The sequence below is a fragment of the Pyxicephalus adspersus genome, chromosome 1, assembly GCF_032062135.1.
Source record: "Pyxicephalus adspersus chromosome 1, UCB_Pads_2.0, whole genome shotgun sequence".
NCBI classification, from domain to species: Eukaryota; Metazoa; Chordata; class Amphibia; order Anura; family Pyxicephalidae; genus Pyxicephalus; species Pyxicephalus adspersus.
Genome location: NC_092858.1, coordinates 45978561 through 46002029, shown reverse-complemented (window position 1 = coordinate 46002029; position 23469 = coordinate 45978561). Strand labels below are relative to the sequence as shown.

General features: G+C 37.5%; 2 protein-coding genes and 1 long non-coding RNA gene across 3 annotated transcripts in view; 1 reads left to right on the top strand and 2 right to left on the bottom strand.

Moving 5' to 3' along the window:
* Positions 1-23469, top strand: part of RB1 (RB transcriptional corepressor 1) — a gene marked incomplete in the record, with an annotated part of 82369 nt that overhangs the window by 35155 nt on the left and 23745 nt on the right.
* LOC140329479 (uncharacterized) lies at positions 3636-8875 on the bottom strand. Its single transcript, XR_011920492.1, has 2 exons — positions 6846-8875; positions 3636-3838 (listed from the first exon to the last, which is right to left on the bottom strand). It is a non-coding gene; the product is annotated as an uncharacterized lncRNA (long non-coding RNA).
* Positions 9507-12145, bottom strand: LPAR6 (lysophosphatidic acid receptor 6). The gene has a single exon (XM_072409777.1). The coding sequence runs from the start codon at positions 11511-11513 to the stop codon at positions 10482-10484; it is 1032 nt and encodes a 343-aa protein (XP_072265878.1). The 5' UTR covers positions 11514-12145; the 3' UTR covers positions 9507-10481.

Sequence of the window (23469 nt, the reverse complement as noted above, 5' to 3'; positions counted from 1 at the left end):
GAATAAAAATAAAATGTAAACAACTGGGATAGTAAATCCAAATTAGGACTGAACAACAGATGTACTCAAAATAAAATAAAAAAAAAAATCTGATTCCAAATAATTATGAAAGTCTATAAAAAAGGGGTATTTATAATACCTGTTGTATTTATATATAAATACTCATGTAGACTTCATTTACCCAACACTATTTGCTTTACAATGTCATTGCTGTAAATGTCTGCAGACACTAGGGTGCCATCCAGTATAAGCACATTCTGATGTTCACATTTTGCCATACCATGCTTTGATTGGTGGAGGATCTTTCTTGCCTATGAATGACGTGCTGTATCTCAGCAGAAACATTTTACAGGTATTTATAATATGGTCACGCAGATGTCTGTTGTTTTTGCTGTATCTGGTGTTCTTTTATGAGACCATCATGAGCCGAAATTTGTGAATCTGAACTCCATGTCACTAGTAATTAATTTCCAGTGACCCTCTCATTTTATTAAGTACTTTTCCTATCACAATACATTGTTATGGAGGATAACAGGGAATATACAGGAGTTTCTTGGCACTTGATGCTTCTGTGTTGTCTTGAGTGGTGTGTGCATTCTATTCCTGGGTGATAAGGAATGTGCTAGAGGGCTACTGGGGAATGGAGATGGTTGTTCCTGCTGGCACTGCACTTCTGTCTGGGCCAGCTCAGTCTTGTTCTTTGTACTGTTATATGTGCTAAGCACTTAATTCCTTAAGCAAGTCAATCATTTGTTCATATTTATAGTAAAAGCCATGTTTAAGAATATTTTCAGTGTTACTGGTTACAAAGACTCTTGTTGAATGTTTCATTTTAATAGGCAAGTACTATTTCATCAAACTATTTTAACTAAAACTACATATGAGGTGAAAAGATGATATCCCTAGGGATTTAGGGTAAAAGATCACTATAAGGAATAATATTGAGTTCTGATAACTTTTAGTAGGGGATAGAGTTGAGTATTTGGATTGGGATAACATGCTACTGAAGTTGTGAGGAATATGATTTATGAATATGATCAGTAGAATAAAAAATAAATGCTCCTTTTCAAAACAATGGCTACAAATACCTGCAATCCTTTTGTCAGTGTGAATAGCTACCATTAAATAAAGAGCTGCTGCTGAGATTTCAAGCAGTCATTGAACCGTGTGAAAAGCCCCTGTTTACACCTACAGCAACAAGGAGTAGGTAATTTACCCTAAAGTTGTGTCTAAGATCATTGCATTTTAAGCAGAACTTTGATTCAAAGGAGCAAGGATTTAGGCTAGAACCACTAAACCGGTTTCATTAGCCCTTTGAATGGGGTGGATGTCTGCTACCTATTTAGTAGTACAGCACAGTGCAAGCCAATTACTTAGGGCTGACTGCATTAAACACAATAAACTTCCCTAATAAGCAAACAGATTTTATCTCAACAGTGTTTATGTATAAAATGCTAATTGTATTTCTTTATAGATAGATGCTCACTAGAGGGAGGACTTCCAAATTAACCTTTTCACTGCTGGGGTAGTTTTTTTTATGGGTAAGCACAAATTTCAAAAGTCACAAATGTTGTGCTAAAAAAGTTGAGGAGGTGGAGTTGCTCAGATTACTTTAAATTAAAGCAGAACAAAATGTATGATACTCACTTCTGCCTTCATGAAGACAATCTTTGGCTATCTTGTTTGGCCCTGTCAACATGTTTGTTTATTCCTGACTTGCACAAGGGAAGCCGAGATTGCCGAGTTATGCATGCACATCTCAGCAAAATTTGGCAGGTGGGCAGCGATCAGGAAGTTAAGAACAGTTATTTCAGATGGAACATTGCCTTGTCTGTTTCTGCAAATAAAACCTCGATTTTTAAAAATGGGCACATGTGCGGATCCACATGCAAAAGGTGATTTCCTGCAGTGCAAAGTGTTGCTTCTAGTAACACAGCAGCAATATGTCCGCAGGAAAGATAGAAATGGGAACATTTTTCCAATGGAGACATGTGTTCTGCTAAAACCTCTGTAGGTTTGTTGTATCCAGGACAGTAAGTGAATGGAATCTCATCAATGTGACACAGACTGACGAAAAAAAAAAAAAGAGAAAAAGACTGAAATAAGATTGGACATTACCAAGAAATGCTAGTGGGTGAATGCAGTAAGAAAAGCTGTGAGAAGAATTAGTCTTGAGTAAATTGTAGCAGTTATGCAGCTGTCCCCAGCGCTGTTTTATCAATCTTCTGTGGTAGATCATGAAAACCAAGCAGGGACAACTGCTGCCACTTCCTGTGTGTGGAGTAGGTACGGCGCGGTACCCCTTGCTTTTCCTGCCCCCTCCATGGAAACAAAGAATGCTGTGTGTACAGCTCTCATTCGTTCTCCTGTCACTAAAGATTGTTTCTAGCAACATAAATTTGACATCTTTACACAGGTTACTGTCATTGTGGCCATCATGAAAGCATTGAGTCTTTTGCTGTAGTTTTACATGAATTTGTCAGTGCTGAATCCCTGCAATGATCAAGTTCTCATATTACAGTTTGTAGTATGAGAACAATGAATATGATGTTTATTTAATGATAGTGCTCATAGTGATAAGTTTATTTACACTAGTGCTGTGTTATAATTATTGGAGAACTCTTAGATGCTGGACTCCTTTTCTTCTCTTTGGCCTACATCTGACTGGTTGTGCTGGGTTGCTACATTGTCCAAGTCATCATTGCTGGTTGCATTTATTATTTAAGAAGCCAGTAGTATTGTTTACAGTGATCAATATACTGCTGTATTAGGCACATACACTGCATATTGCAAACATGACTTATAAATGGCATAATTATTTTTTCCTTTAGTCATTTGTTTTTTTAAAAAAAACACTTGATTTTAGGTGTCCGCTCTCTGTTAACATAAACCCCTTTTTCACTGACTACTCTGATTTCCTTTTTCCAAACTCTTTTAGTTGCATTTACATTTTTCATTTACAAATTTCTGTTTTCCCACAGAGCTTATTTCTCCTGCCTAAACTTAATGATAGGATTTCTCTTGAGCAGAATCTGTCACTGTGACCCACCCAGTGAGAAATCCAGACTCAATTAGGATGATAAGAGTGGCATAGAATATTACATTAAGTATATCTAATGTTAGCTTAGTTTTGCATTTTGTTCTAGCTCTACATCACCCAAGCTAAAGCTGGCTAGAGGTGTGGTCCTCCCTATGTTTTCATGCACAAGTACAAACAAGCTTATTATGGCTCACCCTTCCAAAGTGTAGATGAGAAACAGAACACGGGCTTATTAATAGACTTGTGCCCAATCATCTTTGTATATTAATAAGTGTTACTGCATTGCACATTGGAAGTTTACTTTGGGGCTTGGAATACTTTCTAAAACAGGCCTGGAGTATCAATTCCCCAATGTTTGTGCTGATGGGATATCTGCTGATATTTTTCCCCCGATATTTTGCGGTTTTAAAGCAATAGCGTTTCCAATTGAGTATTGTTGGCTGTTTTTTTTCTAGTGAAAAATGGCATATACTTCTAAAATCTTTAGTCTGCCTGATAGTATTTATTAACCTACATAAGACATCTTACTTACTAAAATAAATATAAACCAAATTATGAAAATTCATATAAACAATGAAATGAAAACAAGATAGCGTAGATTTAAAAGTTCAGTTTCATTTCTGCATTGCTCTTTTAAAAATTATTCCTGCCTTGTTCAGTCACTGTTGATCTTCTCATAAAGACTATAGGTAACCCTTCCAACACACTTCTTTGTGATGATCAGGAAACCCATCCCAAGCAGTCATATTCAACTAGAGCAAGTGCGTGTAGATTGGAAAAGGCTGGAGATCGGCAGCACTGAAACGCAAAGAAGGCAAAAACCGTGTTTATTGCACAAAAACTAATCTGACACATCTATTAAAAACTAGGGCATTTTCAGTCAATATTTGATGAACATATACCAATCAAACATGGATTGGGAAATTCCATTCTTTTGCTGTGCTGGTTGTTGGTGTAAGTGTAGGGAAGCACTCCCATTAGTTGGCAATCATTAGGGAGCCCTCCTGGCAGGATATCGGTTCTGCTGGCCGAGGAGTGCATCGTGGCAACCAGGAAAACATGGATAATAGGACATATCAATAGTTTGCTTGTGCACCCACCAGGGTATGGCTTGCTTTAGATCTATTTAGGCTGTCTGTTCTTTCTCTTCATACTGTACACTGATTTACACCAAGAGTCAAGCTTCTGTTTCTGACAAATTCAAAATCTGTGGACCATTTTCTTGTTTAGAAATTTTGCAAATCTAGAATATTTTTGACTGGTTTTCTTTAATAGCAGACCTTCATATTACTTGTCTGTTAGATCAGAGGTTCCCAACCCCTTGGCCACCAGATTGCAGGATCCTGACCAGCGGGAGTACTGGCAGCCCTCTTTACACTGCTCTGCATGTAGTGACAGTGTGATGATAGAAAGTAGGAGTTGCTAAGAGCAATGTCAGAGCAGTGTATGTAAGGCTTACCATAAATATATGAACAATAATAATTCCCTGCTTTGCCGTTCTCAGCACCTCTGCTAGCACACTAGTTCTCTTACACCGCTCTGCTATTCTCCTTGTCAAAATGGGCCGTATTTGGCTGGTCATGGATAGAAAGATGGATAGATGGATGGTTTACCAGAACTTCTAGGTGGTAGGACATCTATTCCCCAATCTCATTGCTACTCTGTTCAGACCTTTCCCAATTTTCTCAGTTGATAGGTGCCCTGAGCAGGCTTTAGGGAAGCTTCAAACAATGAATTTGGAGACCAGACCATTTGGCAATCTCAAATTAAATAATGCCTGTTTGTTTTGGAGGCATTGGTTTTCTGTTCAAGTCAATGTATGTTATGTTTTTTCGGTAAATAAAACATATAATTACAAAGAAAATGCATTTATATTATATAAATACACATTTACAAGAAATGTGTTCATACAGTGGGGTCCCACTCCGGGTGCTAGATTTTCATTACTCTACAGGGCTTGTTCTTAAGGGTTAAAGAAATTATTATAAATGTGCAGCACCGTGGTTCAGAGGTTAGCACTCTGGCCTTTGCAGGTTAGAATCTCAGCCAGGACACTATCTGCATGCAGTTTAAAGGGTGTTTGCGTGGGTTTCTTCCAGGTACTCTGGTTTCCTCCCACATTCCAAAAACATGTCATTTGCTTCCCTCCAGAAATTGGGGGGAAACCTTAAATACCGTGTAATATTAATAACAAAATGATTTTTTCTGCTGACCATAATCTAGCATCTGTACATACATCATTAGAGGCCAAAACCCGAAGCCTCTGACAGTTGATAATTGCACAGGTCAGAAAATCCTAACAATTTCTGTATGGTCCATTTTGTATGTATGGTCTGTTAAGTATACATTTTGAAAGCATTTCATTATATATGTTCATTAAGTGCATAAATTCCTGTTTTTGCAAAAAAAAAAAAAAAAAAAAAAAAAGCTTTAGAAGATAATTTCCTGTGCACTTTGCCTGTCCTGACTAATATTGGATTGTCTGAACAATTGTTGGAGCACTGCAGTATCCCTCTACTCTGTTATAAAGGAGAGAGGAAGGTTTTGTAGTTCTTTCTTATGGCAAAGGCACTGCTTTTTCATACATACAGTACATTCATGCTAGCACCCTGGAATATAGAATGTGTTTGAGGCATTATTATTCAGTATAACTTTAGGGGGGGGGGGGTAATTAAAAAAAGAATATAGCCACCACATCCAAGGATTAGAAACTGCAATGTATTATTTTTTGGGCATTGGGTTAAATTAAAACTCCTACAGAATGGTGAAGGTAATCTCTTATCATTGCTGCAAAATTCATTATAAATGTCTTGAGTTTTTTTTATTGTAATAAAGGTGACAGAAATATGTAACAAATATTTGGTGGATAAGAACAGAAGTACTAATATAGAACGTGATGGGATAAGGAACCTTGGCTTTCAAATGATTGTCCTTATTTTACTCTGATTTATCCCTCACCCTTCATTATTATCAGTGCCTGAATGTCTTTCCCACCTTGTCCTTGTTAGGTCAATGTTTTTGTCAAATGCACAAAGTAGACCAATACAAAAATGGTTTTGATTTCCACAGAGACATAAATAAAATTCCCCCATTTCTAACCAAAGCAGAAAAATCAGACCAATTTGCAGAAGGTTTCTATTTTCAATTTAAACTTTCAATTTAGTTTCAGACTGTATTGAATTTGTTGACCAGACATATGGGTTTTGCTAGTTTCTAGGGATAGCGTGGTGGACAAATTTGCTGAAAATGTGATTGTGTATGGCCAGATTTATTTTCCCTGTTGTCTGGCCACTTTAAACATAAATACAATGATGAGTGTCCCAGGCAGTCTCATAATGACACAGGGAGGTTTTACATTTGATGGAAAATCTCCTTGTGAGTGTCACTTGGTTCCAAAGTCCTTCTTGGTAGAAGAATGACGGGTCCAAAGTACTGCATTTGCTTAGCTGTCTTTATTGTATCAGGAGATTGTAGTATTTCAGGATGTATGAGAAAGGGATTTTGTTTTTGTTTTTTTTTGCCCACCACACGTTATTAATAATAATAATAATAATCAGGATTTATTTAGCGCCAACATATTACGCAGCGCTGTACATTAAATAGGAAGTACTTGTAATGTATGGTAAATGCATGTAATATGTAAGTAATATTTTATATATTGGGACAGCTTTTGAAAACCTTGCTACTCCAGTTGTTTTTTTGTTTTTAAGTAAAAACTGGCTGCTAAATTTATTTCTAAAATGTGTAAAGCTAATTTCTAATACAACTGCCTAATAGATGAGTGCATATAAGGGAGCTGTTTTACCTTTCAAAGCATTTGTATTTCAGAGACTTGCACAGATCTGCCACACAGCACTGTCTTGTCTAGCCAGGCAGGAAACTTTTTCTCTGCTGCAATTCAGTTACAGATCTTCTCCCCAACCCCCTAGCATGTGAGCTGACACTGAAGGAGAAGCTTCACACTAATGAGCTCATTTGTCTGTTCATCACTTGCAGGAGGCTAAGGCTATGTACACATGTAGGATTGCAGATGAATGAAGGAGTTCTCTACACACAGCACCTGGTCTGTTTTATAGAGAAGGGGGGAGGATGAGCGAAATGTCAACTCTGTGCATTGAAATGCCAGGCGGCTGTTCCTTGTTGGTCATGTCCACCGGGACAGATCAGTGAACAACACTGGGGGACCGCTGTACACATGTCAAATTTTCGCTTGAGACAAGCTCAACCATTTGTCTTGGGTGACAATAATTTAATGTGAGTTCACAGCCTAATATCCATAGTATCTAATGGGTAATTTTAGTGTCATTTATTCTGAATGTCACCCTAAGCATTGTGGTGCTCTGCTATCCAAGAATAAAGTAAACAAGAAAAAAAGTTACCTTACTGGAAAGGAGGAGACTATGTAAACCCCTTGGTGCTATAGCCATTGAGATAGCTATACACATCTTCCAAAACCTCATACATTTCTTTGTAATGTTTTTTGTTTTGTTTTTAAAGCTTCAGTGCTTATGAAAGTCTTAAAATCCAATGTGGCTTTCTTAGCAGTGAGAAGGCTGACACAGGAAACCCACAAAGTATTAATAGGCATGACCTACTTTACAGGTTTTCTTTTTGTAATGCTCGAATGGGAAAGCCTAATTACCAAGATTATGGTTGAATCAATCAATTTTTTTTTAACTAGCTAGAAATTTTTTCTTTTTATGTTATGAATCTTTTTTATGTTCTTGGTAAAATGAATATTTCTGGAACTTTTTTATTCCTCTACCAAAACCTTTATAAAGGGGTAGTTTTCACAAAATAGATTTCCTGTTTTTTTGCAGTGTTGCCCCTATAGCTCTGTGAAAAAGTGGTCATAGTGGGTCCAGGTACCCTTGTTTTAGTAATAAATCTGGTGAATGGCAAATGATTGGGGACAGTACACTGCCATGACATGTGCAGTTCATTATAGTGATTTTCTGTTTCTGTGCTAGCCTTACATGTGGCAGATTCCATGTAATTACTCATTTTCTGTTGTTAAATGGTATTCATTACAGTGAATCTGTCACATATAAAGAAAGTTTACACTGTTGCTAGACAGGACATTGGGCCATTGCAATCATTTTGTAAATGTTATTTCACCATTGTTATGTAATTAATAATAATCGAGAGAAAATTGCAAAAATTCTTATTTTTTTATTTATTTGCTGATTAGAATGTGGAGAAGTACCTGAGGATACATCTATGTATTGTGCATGGCACTGTGCTAAGGCAATTTACTACTGAATTAGAGTAATATTATTCCAGTCACTGACTGATTTAGTAAAAAATGTTACCGTATCAAAATATTGCTATTTATCCAATAACTCCTTATTAGATTCTTTTAAAAGTGTTCTACTCCCCCTAAATTTTTCCCGAATATAATATATAGAAGATGTTTGCTGTGTACTTTATTTAGGCTGTAAATTAATTTTAGTTTATTCTCTATGAGACAGCACACAAATTACAGTAGCTCCACACCAACTTCTTGGCGGGGCAGACACCCTGCAGCAGGAAGGCTTTTGTTCTAAGAGCAATAACTTCTGCAGGAGCAGAGCTTGAATTGATTAGTGGAAGCATGTGGGTGGATGGTATAGGAAGGGAATTCAGCTGAATAAACCACTTGAAGAGTGACCCGCATGTGCACATCACCTTTTTCCTCCATTTGCCCTAAGGAAAAGGAGTTTCTTGAACTGAGTGATAATGCATCTTTGGCATGTCTAAACAGAGCAAACGTTCCCAGTGAGCAAAACCTTTTTGCTGGAACTCCTTCACACAGTGATTCATCACAGACCTCAATTTTACACAATCCTTGACTTTCCTAACATCATCCAAATAAACATTCACGCCAAAGACAATTTTTGGTTACTTAAATGCACAAATGCTAGGATCAAAATGAATATTAAAAAGAATAAATATTTAAGTAACTGAATGGCTGATCTTGATTATCATTTGGTTTGACAACTTTGAACAGCTTGTCTCTGTGACCTGTTCAGTTAATAAATGATTAGGCCTTAACTTTGTTTTTCTTTGTAAGAGTTATGGCTCTAGTTATGTTCAGTTTTATAGTTATTTTGATTAGGGAACCACTCACCTTGGTGCATTGTGGTGAAAATGCTGCATGGATGATTTTTGTCTATAAGGGACCCAATTCAAATTACCAGATGGCCCTAATGCACCACACACGTAAGTCCACCACAAGGGACCAAGTTGGTGTGAATGGGACTTCTTATAATAAATGGATCTCTCTTTTTACTTTTGGCAAAGCTGACGTTTTAATCCAACCGTGCACCAACTAGGTAACCATTACATTCAAGTCACCACACGTTTTACTTGTTTTCCTTTTACTCAGCCACACCTCGTTACTTGCTATTTCCACTAGATTGAGCTCTCAGAGCAAAACCTCTTTTACTATATCGCTGGACCAATGGTTAAATAAAAATGTAAAGCCTTTTATTTCCAAAGACAATATTTTAATGAAACATAGGAGCAGTTGTCCAATATATTGTGTCTAAAGTGCCAACTTTAATTACATTCACAATTCAGTCACTACAAAGTAGAATAGATTTAGATTTACATATACAGTGTTTATAAGGAGCATTTGACATGTAAAATGCAATTCTTATATTCAGTAATATACTAAATCAATTTGCCTTCTATAAGAAGGATTCGGATAATACAACTGCTCTACTCCTAAATCTGCAGACAGAGCTTTACTGCCTTGCGAATGCTCGGCAACAAAAAATGAAAATCTTAATAGTGAGCTTGAATAGCAGCCATTTATGCATAAAATGAGACCTGCTAACAACTAAGTGGATGCAAGATTCTCTCTTTCTATTAATGTTGAGGTGAATGCAGCTCAACTTTCCCACATATGTATGCAATTATATTGTTTTAAACATGAGACTATTGTGGACTTTACCTGATTGCAGGTTGAGATCTTAAGCCACGGTTGCACCCATGTTTTTAATTAACAAAAACTATGTCCGTAGCAGTTGTTTCACAAAAATTGTTTTCTCTTTCATATTTCCATTGTCAGTCCATAATAAGATATTCCAGACCACTACTAAGGTATACAGGAGCATGGACTGACATTGTATGTATGTTGTGTTTTAGTTAGCTTTTCCTGTTCTAAAACAAAAAGCATTCACCATTTTGGCACCCTGTGTTCTGGTATTTACCTCCCCTAATGGTGCTGTTATTTAAAGTGACATGCCTTAAAAAATGCTAGATCCTGTCACATTCCAAAGACATCCTAACATTCATGTAAGCCTTCTCATAATTTCACCAAACAAGCATACCATGAAATAGTAAAGTAAATCAGTTTTGGTATAAATGGTATTGGCTTGTTAGTGCCTACTAAAGCCACTTGCATCCTGTAGCAATCCAGCTGCACATTCAGTCCAAGGAGTACAGCTGTCATTTTTCATATGGTAGACTCGTTCTCAAATATTTTTGCTTTTAGTGTCTGTAAGTTATGCTGAATAAAATTGTCTGATCCAATTGTTTCAGAGAATCGTGAGTCCTTCCTCATAGGGCGGTTTCGCTTTTTGATGGAATTTTGAATGGTCTCTGATGTAAAATAGTAAACTATGGGATCAAAGCAGCAATTTGATACTGCTATGCAGAGTGTAATGGGGTACATAGTCCTGACTGCTGCCTTTACAGAGCAGTTACTGAAAGCCTGAGTCCTCATAAGTGAGTAAAGCACTAAATTAATGTTATAGGGGATAAAACAGAAGCAGAAGATTACCAGATGGACAACAATCATCAGCAGCACCTTCCTTTTGTTAAGTTTGCTCCGGCTTAATGTCACTGGCTTCTTTAAGGTCTTTAAAACCATTGTTGAACAGAAAACATTTAGTATTAGAGGAATAAAAAACCCAACTATTTCAATGAAAATGACAATCTTTGAAAGATAGGTTTTCCAGGTATCTTCGGAGAAGTTCTCAAAACAGGTTTCAGAAGAACTGTTGTTCTTTGTGTTTGTGGAGCGGAAAAAGCTTGCAGGGACACTGCCTGTGATAACAATGAGCCAAACTAGCGCACATGTAATTTTTGCTTTCTTTTTAGTCCTGATGGTCTTGGATTGGAATGGATGTACAATTGCTAGAAAGCGGTCCACGCTGATGCAAGTGAGAAACAAGATACTTCCATACATATTTGTATAAAAAAGAGTCACTGATATTTTGCACAGAATATCTCCAAAAGGCCAGTTCCTCGCTGCAAAGTAGAATATCCGAAAAGGCAATGTAAACACAAAGAGGAGGTCAGAAATAGCTAAATTTATCATGTATGTTGTGGTTTCATTCCTTACTTTTAGGGTACAGATGAAGATGTACAAAGCAACACAGTTTGCAATCAAGCCAAGCACAAACACCATGCTGAATACACATCCATATAGGACATACTTAAATTCGTCATCCACTGTACAGTTTGTTATGCTGTTATTTACCATATTTACTAGTAGTCCAGGCACGTCAGGCAAATTGTTGTAGTCCTTTGTTGAACTGTGTGTTTACTGGTCACCAATCCTTGACTCTGTTCACATGCGGTCAGCTTGGATCTTTCTCTTTCAGTCATCCAGAGGTGTGAGGTCCAGCAGGATTTATCCCAAACCTGCACTGGGTATCACTTGCGAGATTTTCCTGTTCATTCAATTCCACAAAGCGCTCCACAGTTTACTTGCCAATGTACAGTCCTTAACATCTCCTCAATTTGCGTTTACAACTTCCTCAAACGTCTCTGTTCCAGAAAGACGTGTTACCTTTACAGCTTTGCACCTTTTTTTTCCATCTGGTGGAAGGTTAAGCAAGTGAAACACACTGCAGTCTGTAGGAGCAGCCTCCAGTCAGTTGCTGAGCGGCAGAGAGAGGCATATTTTCTGTCTTGCTGGGTTTCTGTTGAAAATGAAAACTTCAGAGAAGAACCCTCACGCATATGCTGCTGTCCAGCAAAGTGAGTTTACAGTGAAAATGTGAGCAACTGGCACGCACAAGGCAAAGTTTTGTGCAGAAAGTCCAGAGCTTTGTGTGATGTGTATTCCTTGCAATGGTTTCTGCTTCTGTGAGCGCTCCCTCACACAAAAGCCTGAATAACACAGGAAGAGGCTGGCCCTAAACAAAGGCTAGACTCTGCCTAGATTGTTTGCTTGTGTTGCCTACTGTGTGATAAAAGTCTCCTGGGAATATACCTGAAAGAATTTCAAATGACCAAGCAGAGATAATTCAGCATTCACTTAACCCTTGCTGTAGCAGACTGTTCAGGAAGTGTTAAAATGTGTGACTTGTCTGTCAGATACAATCCCCACCAATGTTAACTACTAGTGATTAAGTCAAACATGACATTTATTCATTGCGATCTTCTCCAACAACAGCAGCAATGTTAACCAGCGAATAATAATATTATATTTGCTGTAAAACATTTTTAACAGAAAAAAATGCATCACTGCATAATCTGCTGGCGTTCTTTTTCTTAGTGTATCTGCAGCTCTTTTTTTTCCATTGTGAATGAAGAAAAAAGAGAGCTTCTGTCATGTCTGTATTATTTTGCAATGAGTAATAGGCAACAAACAGCTACTCGGCTGAAAATCATATGAATATTACTATTTCTGGGACAGACTTGTATACATTATTTATTGCAAAATACTAATAATAAATCTTAAAACGCAAGGAAAATGTTTTGCCTTACATGTGTCACTGCCGAGGAGATTCAACCTATTTAGATGACCACTGTCACCAGGAGTTAAAGCAGAAGAAAAGCTAACATTGCCACTGCAACAATTGTCCCTGTTGGCAGATTTACCATGTGTTTTATGTATGCCATAACAGAGTGGTATTTTACACATTTTTGTGAGTTAGGTAGTCCATTAAAAAAGTACCCATCAACTGTCGTGGAAGGTTAGGTCATTAAGCTAGTTTGCTTGATACTTATAAAAAACATCAGTGGGTGAAGTGCTCATTGATTAAACAGAAAAAAAAGTTTCATCTTTATTTCGAATTGGGTTTGTGTGGTGTAAGAGTTGGCAACCTTCAAAGTGACAGTTACAGTAGGATTATCACACGTTTTCATTAATCTATTACAACAAAAAAAAAAATCATATCCTAAAAATAAAGAGATGTTATGTAGTCAAAATAAATAGCAAGCAGTCTGCTGCTCTACAAATATGCTACAATGTGCCTGATTTATTAAAGCTCTCCAAGGCTGGAGAAAATACACTTTCATCAGTGAAGCTGGGTGATCCAGCAAACCTGGAATGGATCTAGTCCAGGATTCAAAAAATTTGCTTGCAAAGAACAAATGACTTTGAAAAAATCCATTCCAGGTTTGTTGGATCACCCAGCTTCACTAATGCAAGTGTATCCTCTCCAGCCTTGGAGAGCTTTAATAAATCAGGGCTAATGAGCAAGTGTGGTCATAGAACAGGAAGTGAGTGAAAATAAAATCTGAAAAAATAAAGTAATACAGCCACCTCATCCAAGGACTGGTAAACTGCAATATATTACATTCTTTTTTTTTTCTTTTCTTTTTGTTTTAGATACCATTTTAAAGCAGTGTGTATACTGGTATAAATGCTTTTACTTTAGCCTGTGAGAAGCTTTAAACAGGTTTTAAGTTGAATACTTTGTGGCCAAAAAAGGTATCACCTTGACAAGATAAGATCCATGCTGACCTTGTGCCCTTCCTGAGCTGCCCTTCCACTTATCACCAGGTCAGAAAGCATCTGGGTTAGAGAGGAGGGTAAACATGTGTTAAGCCATTATTTCAAATTCCAGCCTCATCATTTTACATGCTGTGTAAATAAACCAAGGTCTTTTATACAAGTGCAACTTGGGATTTTATTCATTTTTTATTCATTCATATTCATATTGGCAGAGTTTCTTTTATAAGCATTGAAAAAAAGTTTGTTGTGTATATCCACAGATGATGAAGCATGCTTGTGGAGATAAGAATATTTTCTTTTTTGCTAGCTGTGTTTCTAATATTGAAAAGATTCTGCACAATTGGTTCGGGTTGAAATAATGATATGCCTTTAAAAAAAAAGTGATATACTTGATCTCTTAATATTGGAATATTGATATTATTCCTGTTTTGATCGTCCTTGTTTTCCTCATGTTTGGTATCTTGGTGTCTGTGGAATACATTACCCTGGGAGAGTGAGTATAGGCAAAAGTACATGTCTGTCGAATGAGGTCTGAGCCTCTGTGGATGAGTAATGGCCAAGGGGGCTCAATGTTAAATCAGAAAAAAAAAAAAAAAAGAGACACAGACCCATCTAACCAGCATCTTGATGGAGGTTACACAATTTGTGACTAAATAGGCTGTTTTGTATTTTTTTGTTCTTGTATAGTGCCAGCATAGGTTACAGCCCTTTACAGAGCCTATAGCCATGTCACTAACTGTCCCTCAAAGGGGCTCATAATCCAACGTCCCTACTATGATCGTTAACACAATCTAAGGCCATTTTTTAAGAGAAATACAATTAACTTATTTGGATGTTTTGGGGACCTGAGAGGAAACCCACACAGGCACGGGGGGAACATACACATTTCATGCAGTGTCCTGGCCAAGACTAGAACCTAAATACTGAAAAAAGGCAAACTATTCTGTTCAGAAATTGTAATTACAGAAACACCAGGAGCCAGCAATGGCAGTGGTGTAAGGAAATCCTCAGAGCTCTGCAAATCCCACTGGGTGTCTCTGGTGTCTACCACCACAGCAAGCAAAAAAAAAAAAAAAGATACAATATAAATACATATGTTCTGCAGGATATACACTTTTTTTGCCGTTCTAAATGTTAGGGACTCCTTGTATAATTGGTGAGTATTGGTGGAATACCCTACCTTTTACACTTGCACTTTGCACTGAACTTTTATGAATTGTCCGTCTCATTCTTTCTTAGATATTGCAAATGCCCATCATGGCCTAGAGTATCTATGGTGGATCTTTCTGAGGTAAACATACATACACAGCAAATCCTCACAGGGCCTCACAAGTCAGGGGTATAAATAAAAACTTCAACGTATGCTTAAACTTTTTCATTCCCAGAAGCTGAAAGGGGTAAAATGTAAGTCACAATTCACTTTACACAGGACTGTGGATTACCCATGTGACATTGCTGAGCTTGCATAGATGAAATCACAAATTTTCCACACTTTACCTAGCAGAAACCGATTTATATAGAATGGGACCAAATGCAATGTAGCAGCCTTGTCCCATCCCTTTTGAGTGAGATTTAGAAGGATTTCAGTAGGCACAGACAAGCTTTAAATTTGAAACAAAGCCTTTGACAACACACCCTGATAATTGGCTTTGGTTAGTATCCTAGTAGTAGTTTCAAGTGCACCCTCCTTTGTGAAATGACAGGAAGGTACCCCACTTTGATCTACTTGTCTATTCTAGCTTACTGCAAGAGCCTGAGGATGTGAATGGACCCCCAGGACATACTTCATGCCCTTTACTTTTGCCTAGGTTACCTTATGTAGACTCTGCTGAATGGAGTGGCAGGGGGGCAAAGAAAAGTTAGGCACAGGGAAAAGAGAATACAAGAAACATTTTGCTTTATCCTGAATGGGCTAATGTTAGGTCTTTTTTTGCAACACATAGGTGGGTGTGTGCAGCGTTCTATTAGAGATAGCGCAGGAAATAAGGCTCTTCATACACCAGGGGTGTCCAAATTTATTTTACAAAGAGGGCCAGATTTGGTGAGGTGAAAATGTTTGGGGGCCGACCATTCAGCACGTACTCTGGGTTATTGTGGGCGTTGTCTGCAAGCGTCCCACACAGCACACGCTCACCAGGATGACGTGAGGGATTCCCTGTGCACAGAGTCTGTTATGAGTGCGGGCTCCGTGCAGAGCATGTTCTTGGAATCAGAGTGGGCGTGGTCCGTGTGGGGGTACTGCACAGCACACACCCACTATAAGGTAGGGGATTCCCTGTGCACACACGGGAAATCTCATCCTACCGATTATGCCCGCCGAGTAGCGGGCAAGGCGATTGATCAACTCTAATAAAATATACAGTAGCTTTTTTGTACGCATGTATTTTATACTGTGGTCAACAGTGCTGGTGGGCCGCATATTATTGATTTTATGACAGAGACAGAGGTTGCGGGCCAGTGGAAATCTTACACGGGCCACAGTTGGCCCCCGGGCCTGACTTTGGCCATGCCTGTCATACACTATAGCTTCTGTCTGTTTTGTGTTGTACCTGTAGCCCAGTTTTCCCCTGCAGTATCCAATTTTAGCAGTGTTGTATATTAACATTAAAAAACACTCACAAACAAGGAATCATTAGCAGTAAGTACTTTATTCACAGAGCACAGCAGAGCTTTGACACATGTCATACTAAGCCTTATGACTAAATACTGTTAGCATGAAACATGTCAAGGTGCTGTCATGCTTTCCTGAATTTCCTGCATTGGGATGTGAAAAAGCTCTTACTGAACAAGGCATTCCCCTGATGACTCTTTGTTTGTGTTTTCTAATCCACTGAGTAATCAAGATCCAAGGGATTGGTGGCATTGTCTGTGTAGATCAGTGGGCTGGTGGTGTTTCCCTAGCGGCAGCAGGACTGTATATGCACAAATTGTATGTAAGCATTACTTGCTTTCTTGCTTGCACAGTTCTGCCCCGAGTGTGAAGTGTGCGTGTGTCAAAGGACATGTTATGTTTTAACCTCAGAATGGAAATATCTGAAGAACAGATGTGCATTGTGCTAAGTAAGGAAAGCTTTGCTCTCTGCATAACATGATACATTTTTTTGTTTATTCTAGTTGAAACTTTATATGAAAAACCCTTTATTGGAACAACAAAAATTTTGATTTGTTCAGAAACTAGCCACATTAAGCTACATATTTTTCAATAGTTAAAACATAGTAAAGTATTAAATTTCCATCCTTGGGTCTTTAAAATCACCTAACATAAAAATCACTGAACACATGGTAATATTTGTAGTAGCTCTTAGAGAGTCGACAAATAATGCATCCTAAATAAAAATACATTTATTAGAGATATTTCATTCATATTTAAAATAGAACAATAAATCCATTAAAAAATTTGTGATCAGAGAGGGCTTTATTGCAGAAGGCACTCCCGCACAACTTATTTAGATGGCCAAAGATTGGAACAAATAGGAGAAGAGGGAACAAGATAGCCACATCTGTGATGGAATGGGGACGAGTGCATAAAAATGGGGTTTAGTTCAGCTTTAAATGGCCCATTTACTTTTCCTTAAGACAGATTCCTTTGGAACCTACTGTTTTGGAGGTATAAGGAGTAATGCGGTCATACAATGGTCTTTAGGTACACAAGCAGCTAAATGATCTGTATCTCCCAGATATAGTTTGTATACCTGGATCCTACTGTTCACCTATTGATTAGCTCATACTTTGCCTGATCAATACACCCTATGCTCTAACTACCAATATGAATTTCATAAATGCTGCTCAGACCAGGAAGAGTGCCATCGATTGAGCAAGCGAAAGATTCTGTCTTTACATTTTATATTAAATTGAGTGGTCAGCAGCCACAAACATTTTCCAGCATGCTAGGGAGAGTATCAGCTGAAAATTAATTAATTGTATCTATATAGCACCTACATATTGCACAGTGCTGTTTATTAAATAGGGGATGTTAAAGACCGAGAGATACTCTATGCGTATCCACTTAACAGGGTCTTATCTAGTGTGTTGTTAACAGGTTGGGGCATGACAGTCCGTTACTTTTTTTATTCTAAATATATGCCCAAATCACTATACTACAAAAAGATGTTCTTGAAAATCCCTTTTTTTTTGTTTTTTTTTTACAAGTAATGTTTTGTAAACAAACCTCAGAATGTTGAGGGTGAATAGTCAACACTTTGTGTGTTTCACACCTTTTTACCCTGTATTCATCTAAGCCAGAGCCTAGGAAATTGCAAATATATTACCATGACAAGTAAAGTTGAGTAACTAAGATTTGCATTGAAATACACGTAACTGTTGTTGCTCTTGCATAGCAACCACCTTACCAGAGTAAGAAAACATTTCCACAGGGGATCATCATCAGGTTTACTTTAAATGCATCATGAAACTACTATATTCACTGGACGATTTTGACATGGTTATGGTGTGCATAAATTACATTTAGTAAGTCAAAGGGTGGCTTTGGAATTCCTATTTGAACCAGAGCATAGTAGAGCGAATCATTTCCCAGGAAAACCACAATCTTTAAAGATCATTTAACAAACCCATAGGGATACATCATTGGGTTACCCCAATAGTAACAACCAAAGTAGTGGTTAGGTAACTAAAATTGTGTGTCCTGCATAATTTGTCAAATCACTGTAGCACTTACTTACTGGACTATTTATGGAAAATGTTGACCCACTAATACCTATCTTACAACAACCTCATATATGCATATGAAGAATCAGGTTTTACTGCTAATATGAAAGGGGGAAATCATTAAGCATTTTTCTTTCACCTCGAGATATGGTAATCTTAAAGTAAATCTAAACCCAAACCGGATGATATTCAAGTTGCTAAAGCACCATGCATTATGCGTTTGTTTTTTAATCCTTTTTAGCATCTCTGTGCCACTTTCATCCCCTCCTGTTCTTGCCTTCAACATCCAGTGCTCATTATTGCTCTGGGATTGCCTACTGGTCACAACACCGGACATTGCCTGCGTAATTTATGTTAGTAGGACTATTGTAGTCTCCATCCAAGGTGTGTGTTTTAGTTGCCTTGTAACCATGAGCACTGTGGTTACTCCCAGTATTTGCAGGTGAAACCATTGTTCTATCCAATGTATGCTTATAGATTAAGTTTGTCTTGTAGAATATTTACAGGCCAAACATTTTTAGGATTTGATGGTGTTAATTTTTGTTCTACTTTTGTTCCATTGGGAAATTTTGCTTCTCCTGCTGTCCTGTAGGGAAAACAGATCTGTTTTGACCATCACCATCCTTTGCTTAATTTGTTGCTCAACATACAGCATAAATGTCAGGCAGCTTCCCACTATATGCCGGCAGTTTTTCTGCTTTATTTGCAAAAGATTTGTTCCCTGTGTTATTACACCTCCTTGGCTATAAAACTAAACCAGTTTCAGTCAGCAACCTTATTGTTCAAGGTAATGACTTTTGACCTCAAAAGTATAGCTCAGAATCTTTTTTTTTTTTTCATATTTGTTTTTTTTTTCCAGAGTACCAGATGTGAAGCCTTGTTGAGTCTGTTTGATAACAAACATTAAATATTTATTATAAGAAGTACAGACATTTACATACTTTGTAGGCTTTGCTTATTTTAGGTAGAAGATCAGTAAATCATTTATTATCCTATTTTGCCTAATTTTACTCCTCTTATCTGCTAAAATTCCAGCACATGCATGTTTAAAGCAGAGAGTTTTATTTGCACAGTAAAAAGGATAGCGGTTTATTGAATTTAGCTCTTTCACCTGCATGAGAATTATTTGCCTCCAGTTTAGCTGTAAATGAAAAAGTAAAAGGTATAGGATCAGATTTGAACATTTGCTAACTTTTTAATGTTTCCCACAATGGTTCTTGTATCTGATGGCCATCCAGATGCCAACTTGGCCATAATGCAACATTGTGAACTGCAGTGAATGGAGTCTATAAAACGAGTATCTGTTTTTTTATTTTTCTTGTTTTCTTTCCATGAAATGTACTTTCAACATAATCCATCCAGCAAAGTGCCCTGAACTAAGAAAACCTAGCAACTGATTCACACCAAATACGCTCTGTAAGTGTGTCTAACTTTCCTATGCCCTGAAAAAGCAAAATAGCACATTTATAAGGAAGTTCTTTCATATGTTCCCAGGAAAAAGGGGGGAGTGTTTCTATCTAGAACTTCATTTAAAGCCATTTACTGGCTAAGGCAGGCTTCCTTTCTTGATTCTGGCCTTTAAATTCAAAGAAAAACCACTCCAGCAAGCTAAATGGGGGAAAAATTCTAAACGCTTTCAAACACATCTCCTTAAATCACACTTTTGTTTAACACCTTTTAAAAATCCATAACCATATAAAGAGTGCTTAGTGTTGCATTCCACCATGGACAATTAATTTTTCAAATTGAGAGAAAGAGATTACTGCTTGTAAGAGATTACTGCTTGTAACACTAATGCAAGGAGCTTGTTTGCAGTCATATATCCTGGAGATACATTTTTGGCATGTGTGTCAGAAACTTTCAGATGCCAGTGAACCAGTTTACTGATGTATCATTTGAAATGAAACTGCTTTACCACACTCTAAAGACTCTGGTAAAGAATTTCATGCAGCATTAAAAATATATATTTATAGATCTTTGCGAAGTAAATCAGGGCACCTTCCCTCTCCTGTGTATTTAAATACAAATGTTAAAAATTTGGTTAACAGTGTGCTTAACAAACCCTTCTGTTTGGCCCAAAGGTATTTCTTAAAATTGATAACAATTACTACTTCATCATATGTTGAGTTCCTTATAGAACTTGGATAAAACCACAAACATTTTCAGACTTAAGGAATATTAAAGTCAGATGAAAATGACATTTTTTGATATCATCTTAAGGAGCCAATAAGGACGGTCTATCTGTTAATTTCATTCATTGGTGAATGTGTTGGGTCGAGTTGCATAATCAATGACTTTTTAAACCAAAGATGTCAGCTTTTTTTTCTGTGCACCTTACCTTAAACTAGTCAACAGCTCCTTCTGGAAATTGATTGATTGCCACGGGAAATTGCCCTGCTTTTTGCTGTCTTTTGTTACCCCAGTTTTTATAGATATCTAGCAGTAGGTCAATGTCCTAATACCACTGTAGCCATCAGATGTGTCTGTACTAGTGAACGTGCATCCTTTGTACCACTGTATATGGTGTACTATTGTATGGGTCTTGCATGGTACATGACTCCTAAGATTTATTTAACATTGAAAATTATTAAAGCATAAGTATAGCCAAAAGATTGTTGTAACATGGTTATAAAGGCTATGGCTAATGTCCAGTGTGGTCAGCAGTGCAGGAATAAAAAAGAAAGTCATCCAAATTTATGAAAAAGAAACCTTTAGCTATAGGCTTTAATCTAAAAATGGAGAACTGCCAAATACTTTTTCAAAAGGTTCAATTTTAAGGTGGTGCTGCTCTTTCTCTCTGTATTACCACCTACATGAGTGCAATACTTTATTACAAGTGTATTTTGATTTTTCTTTTCTTCTAAAGGACATATGCTGTTTATTTGGCTTACTTGCTTTTATTAAACAAAAGTGTAATCTCTTAGTTTCCCATTCCTGTTTTCAAATGGCTAACAGAATTTTACATAAAACCTTTTACATTTTCAATATATACCTTGTTTTAGACCCAGTACATAGCTTCATAGGAGTAGCAGACTTCTCTAGGTAATGTAAGTTTCTATGAATAAAGGTTTGTCCAAGCTCCAATCAATAAAACAGGTAGGTAAGGAACAGTAAGACTGAGGAGGAAAGGGCTAGATGATGCTGGATGTCTTCCAGTCAGAAAATGAGGCGTGCTTGATCTGTCTTGCTGCATATGTTAATGCAAACTGAGAAGCTAATGGTGTGCAGTAAACTAAAGGTTTGCATTTTCAGTACAGTTAAGGAGCCTGGGCAGTTGTGCCAGACTTAAGGAAAGGCTGGAGTTCAGCTTTAAGTTCACTTGCCCATTTATTATATCCTAACGCACACATTTATACTGGTATTGTTTCTGACCATTACAGTATTAAACGGTGGCACATTGCCATCTTCCAGCTCGGGATGTCTGCAGATTGTTGGCTGACACTTGCTAAAGGTGAGAATGTAGAATGATATATGCTCAACAAGTGACATCATCCCTCTTCCATCACCATGCTTGACTAATGATATGTTTGTTTGTTCTGTTATGCTGTGTTTTGGTTTTTCACTAAACATGGCACTGTAGATTATGGCTACGCATCTCCATTTTGGTCTCATCTGTTGAAAGAACATGGTTTCAAATGTCTTATTGTTTGTTCAGATGCAACTAATGTACGTTAGAGAGCGAGAGAAGGCTTTCTTTCGGTAGCCCTTCCAAACAAGCTGCATTTGCTGCAGTGTTTTTCTAATCATACTGTCATGAACCTCTAAAGGATAAGAATCTGATATGTAGCTAAAACCCTTTCCAGATTGATGGGCAGCAACAATTACTACTCTAAAGCTGCGTACACACTTGCAATTTTTGTCGTTGGAAAGGATCTTTCACGATCCTTTCCAACGACAAGGGAGTGCACGATGCATGAACGGTGCTGTACATACAGCACCGTTCATGCTCTATGGAGAGGGGAGGGGGAGAGCGACGGAGCGGCACCCTGCTGCGCGCTCTCCCCTTCCCTTTCATTAGGATCGGCTGTCGTCCATCGTCCGTGGATCCGGCAGGTCGGTCGTCCGGACGATGGACAACACCGACTGTACACACGGCAGACTTTCGCCCGATAATTGGCCGATGCCGATTATCGGGCGATAAAAATCTGACGTGTGTACGTAGCTTAAGACCATGGCTGATGTATTTGCACCTTGGCATTGTGTTAACACACATCTGAATGCTCCAGACCAGCAAATTGCCCAAACTTTTTTTTATTAGAATTGGTAATACTTGCTGATGGTCAAAAATTAAAGTGCAAGTGGTAAGGCTGTGCTTTGTTAAATAAAACAATGACATGGTGTAATGTGTCATGTGGTGTTAGTCTTAGATTGTATTTATCTAGTTTTTATTTATTGTAATATTTCCTGGTACACAAAACCAAGAAATTAAAAGACTGCTTTCTTTTTTCATGACTCTATATAATGTCTGTATAGGTTTGCTTTAGGACTTTATTCACAGAACAGTGATTTAGTGCAGTGTGTTAAATCGATCCATCATAAATGCAGTGCAGTGAAAGTTGTAAGGTGAGATCAGTTTGAGGTTTTTTTTATAAGACACACTATACCAAGAACGAAGTACAGATTGACAGGATTTCTTGAAAAGCCTGAAATATTTTAGTGAAAGATTATCACAGAACATATAAACTTTGCTAAATGTCTTACAGACATGTAAGAATATCCAAAACAAATATTATAATTGTAATTAGCCCACTAGTTTGATGTGGTGGTAGCATCAGTTATAGGTCAGGTTTTTAGGAACATTTTCTGCAAGCTGAGACAAATACAGGCAGATTGTGCCAGAAATAATCTATGAATTTTCCTGTGTTTTGAATTTAAACAATGATATCCGGTTTCCTTAGGCTACATACACACTTCAGATGATTCTTATCCGATTATCACTTCAGGGCTGGTTTTGGACAAGAATCTTGCGTGTGTACAGCGCTCGTTCGATGCATCTTTCAGTCTTTTGTCACGATCAACAAAAATCTAACATGTACATCTATCTAACAATCTAACATAACTACAAAAATCTAACATGTAGGTAGCC

What these genes read in the sequence shown, in the direction of transcription:
- LPAR6 (XM_072409777.1), bottom strand. Translation starts at nt 11,513, where the DNA reads ATGGTAAATAACAGCATAACAAACTGTACAGTGGATGACGAATTTAAG.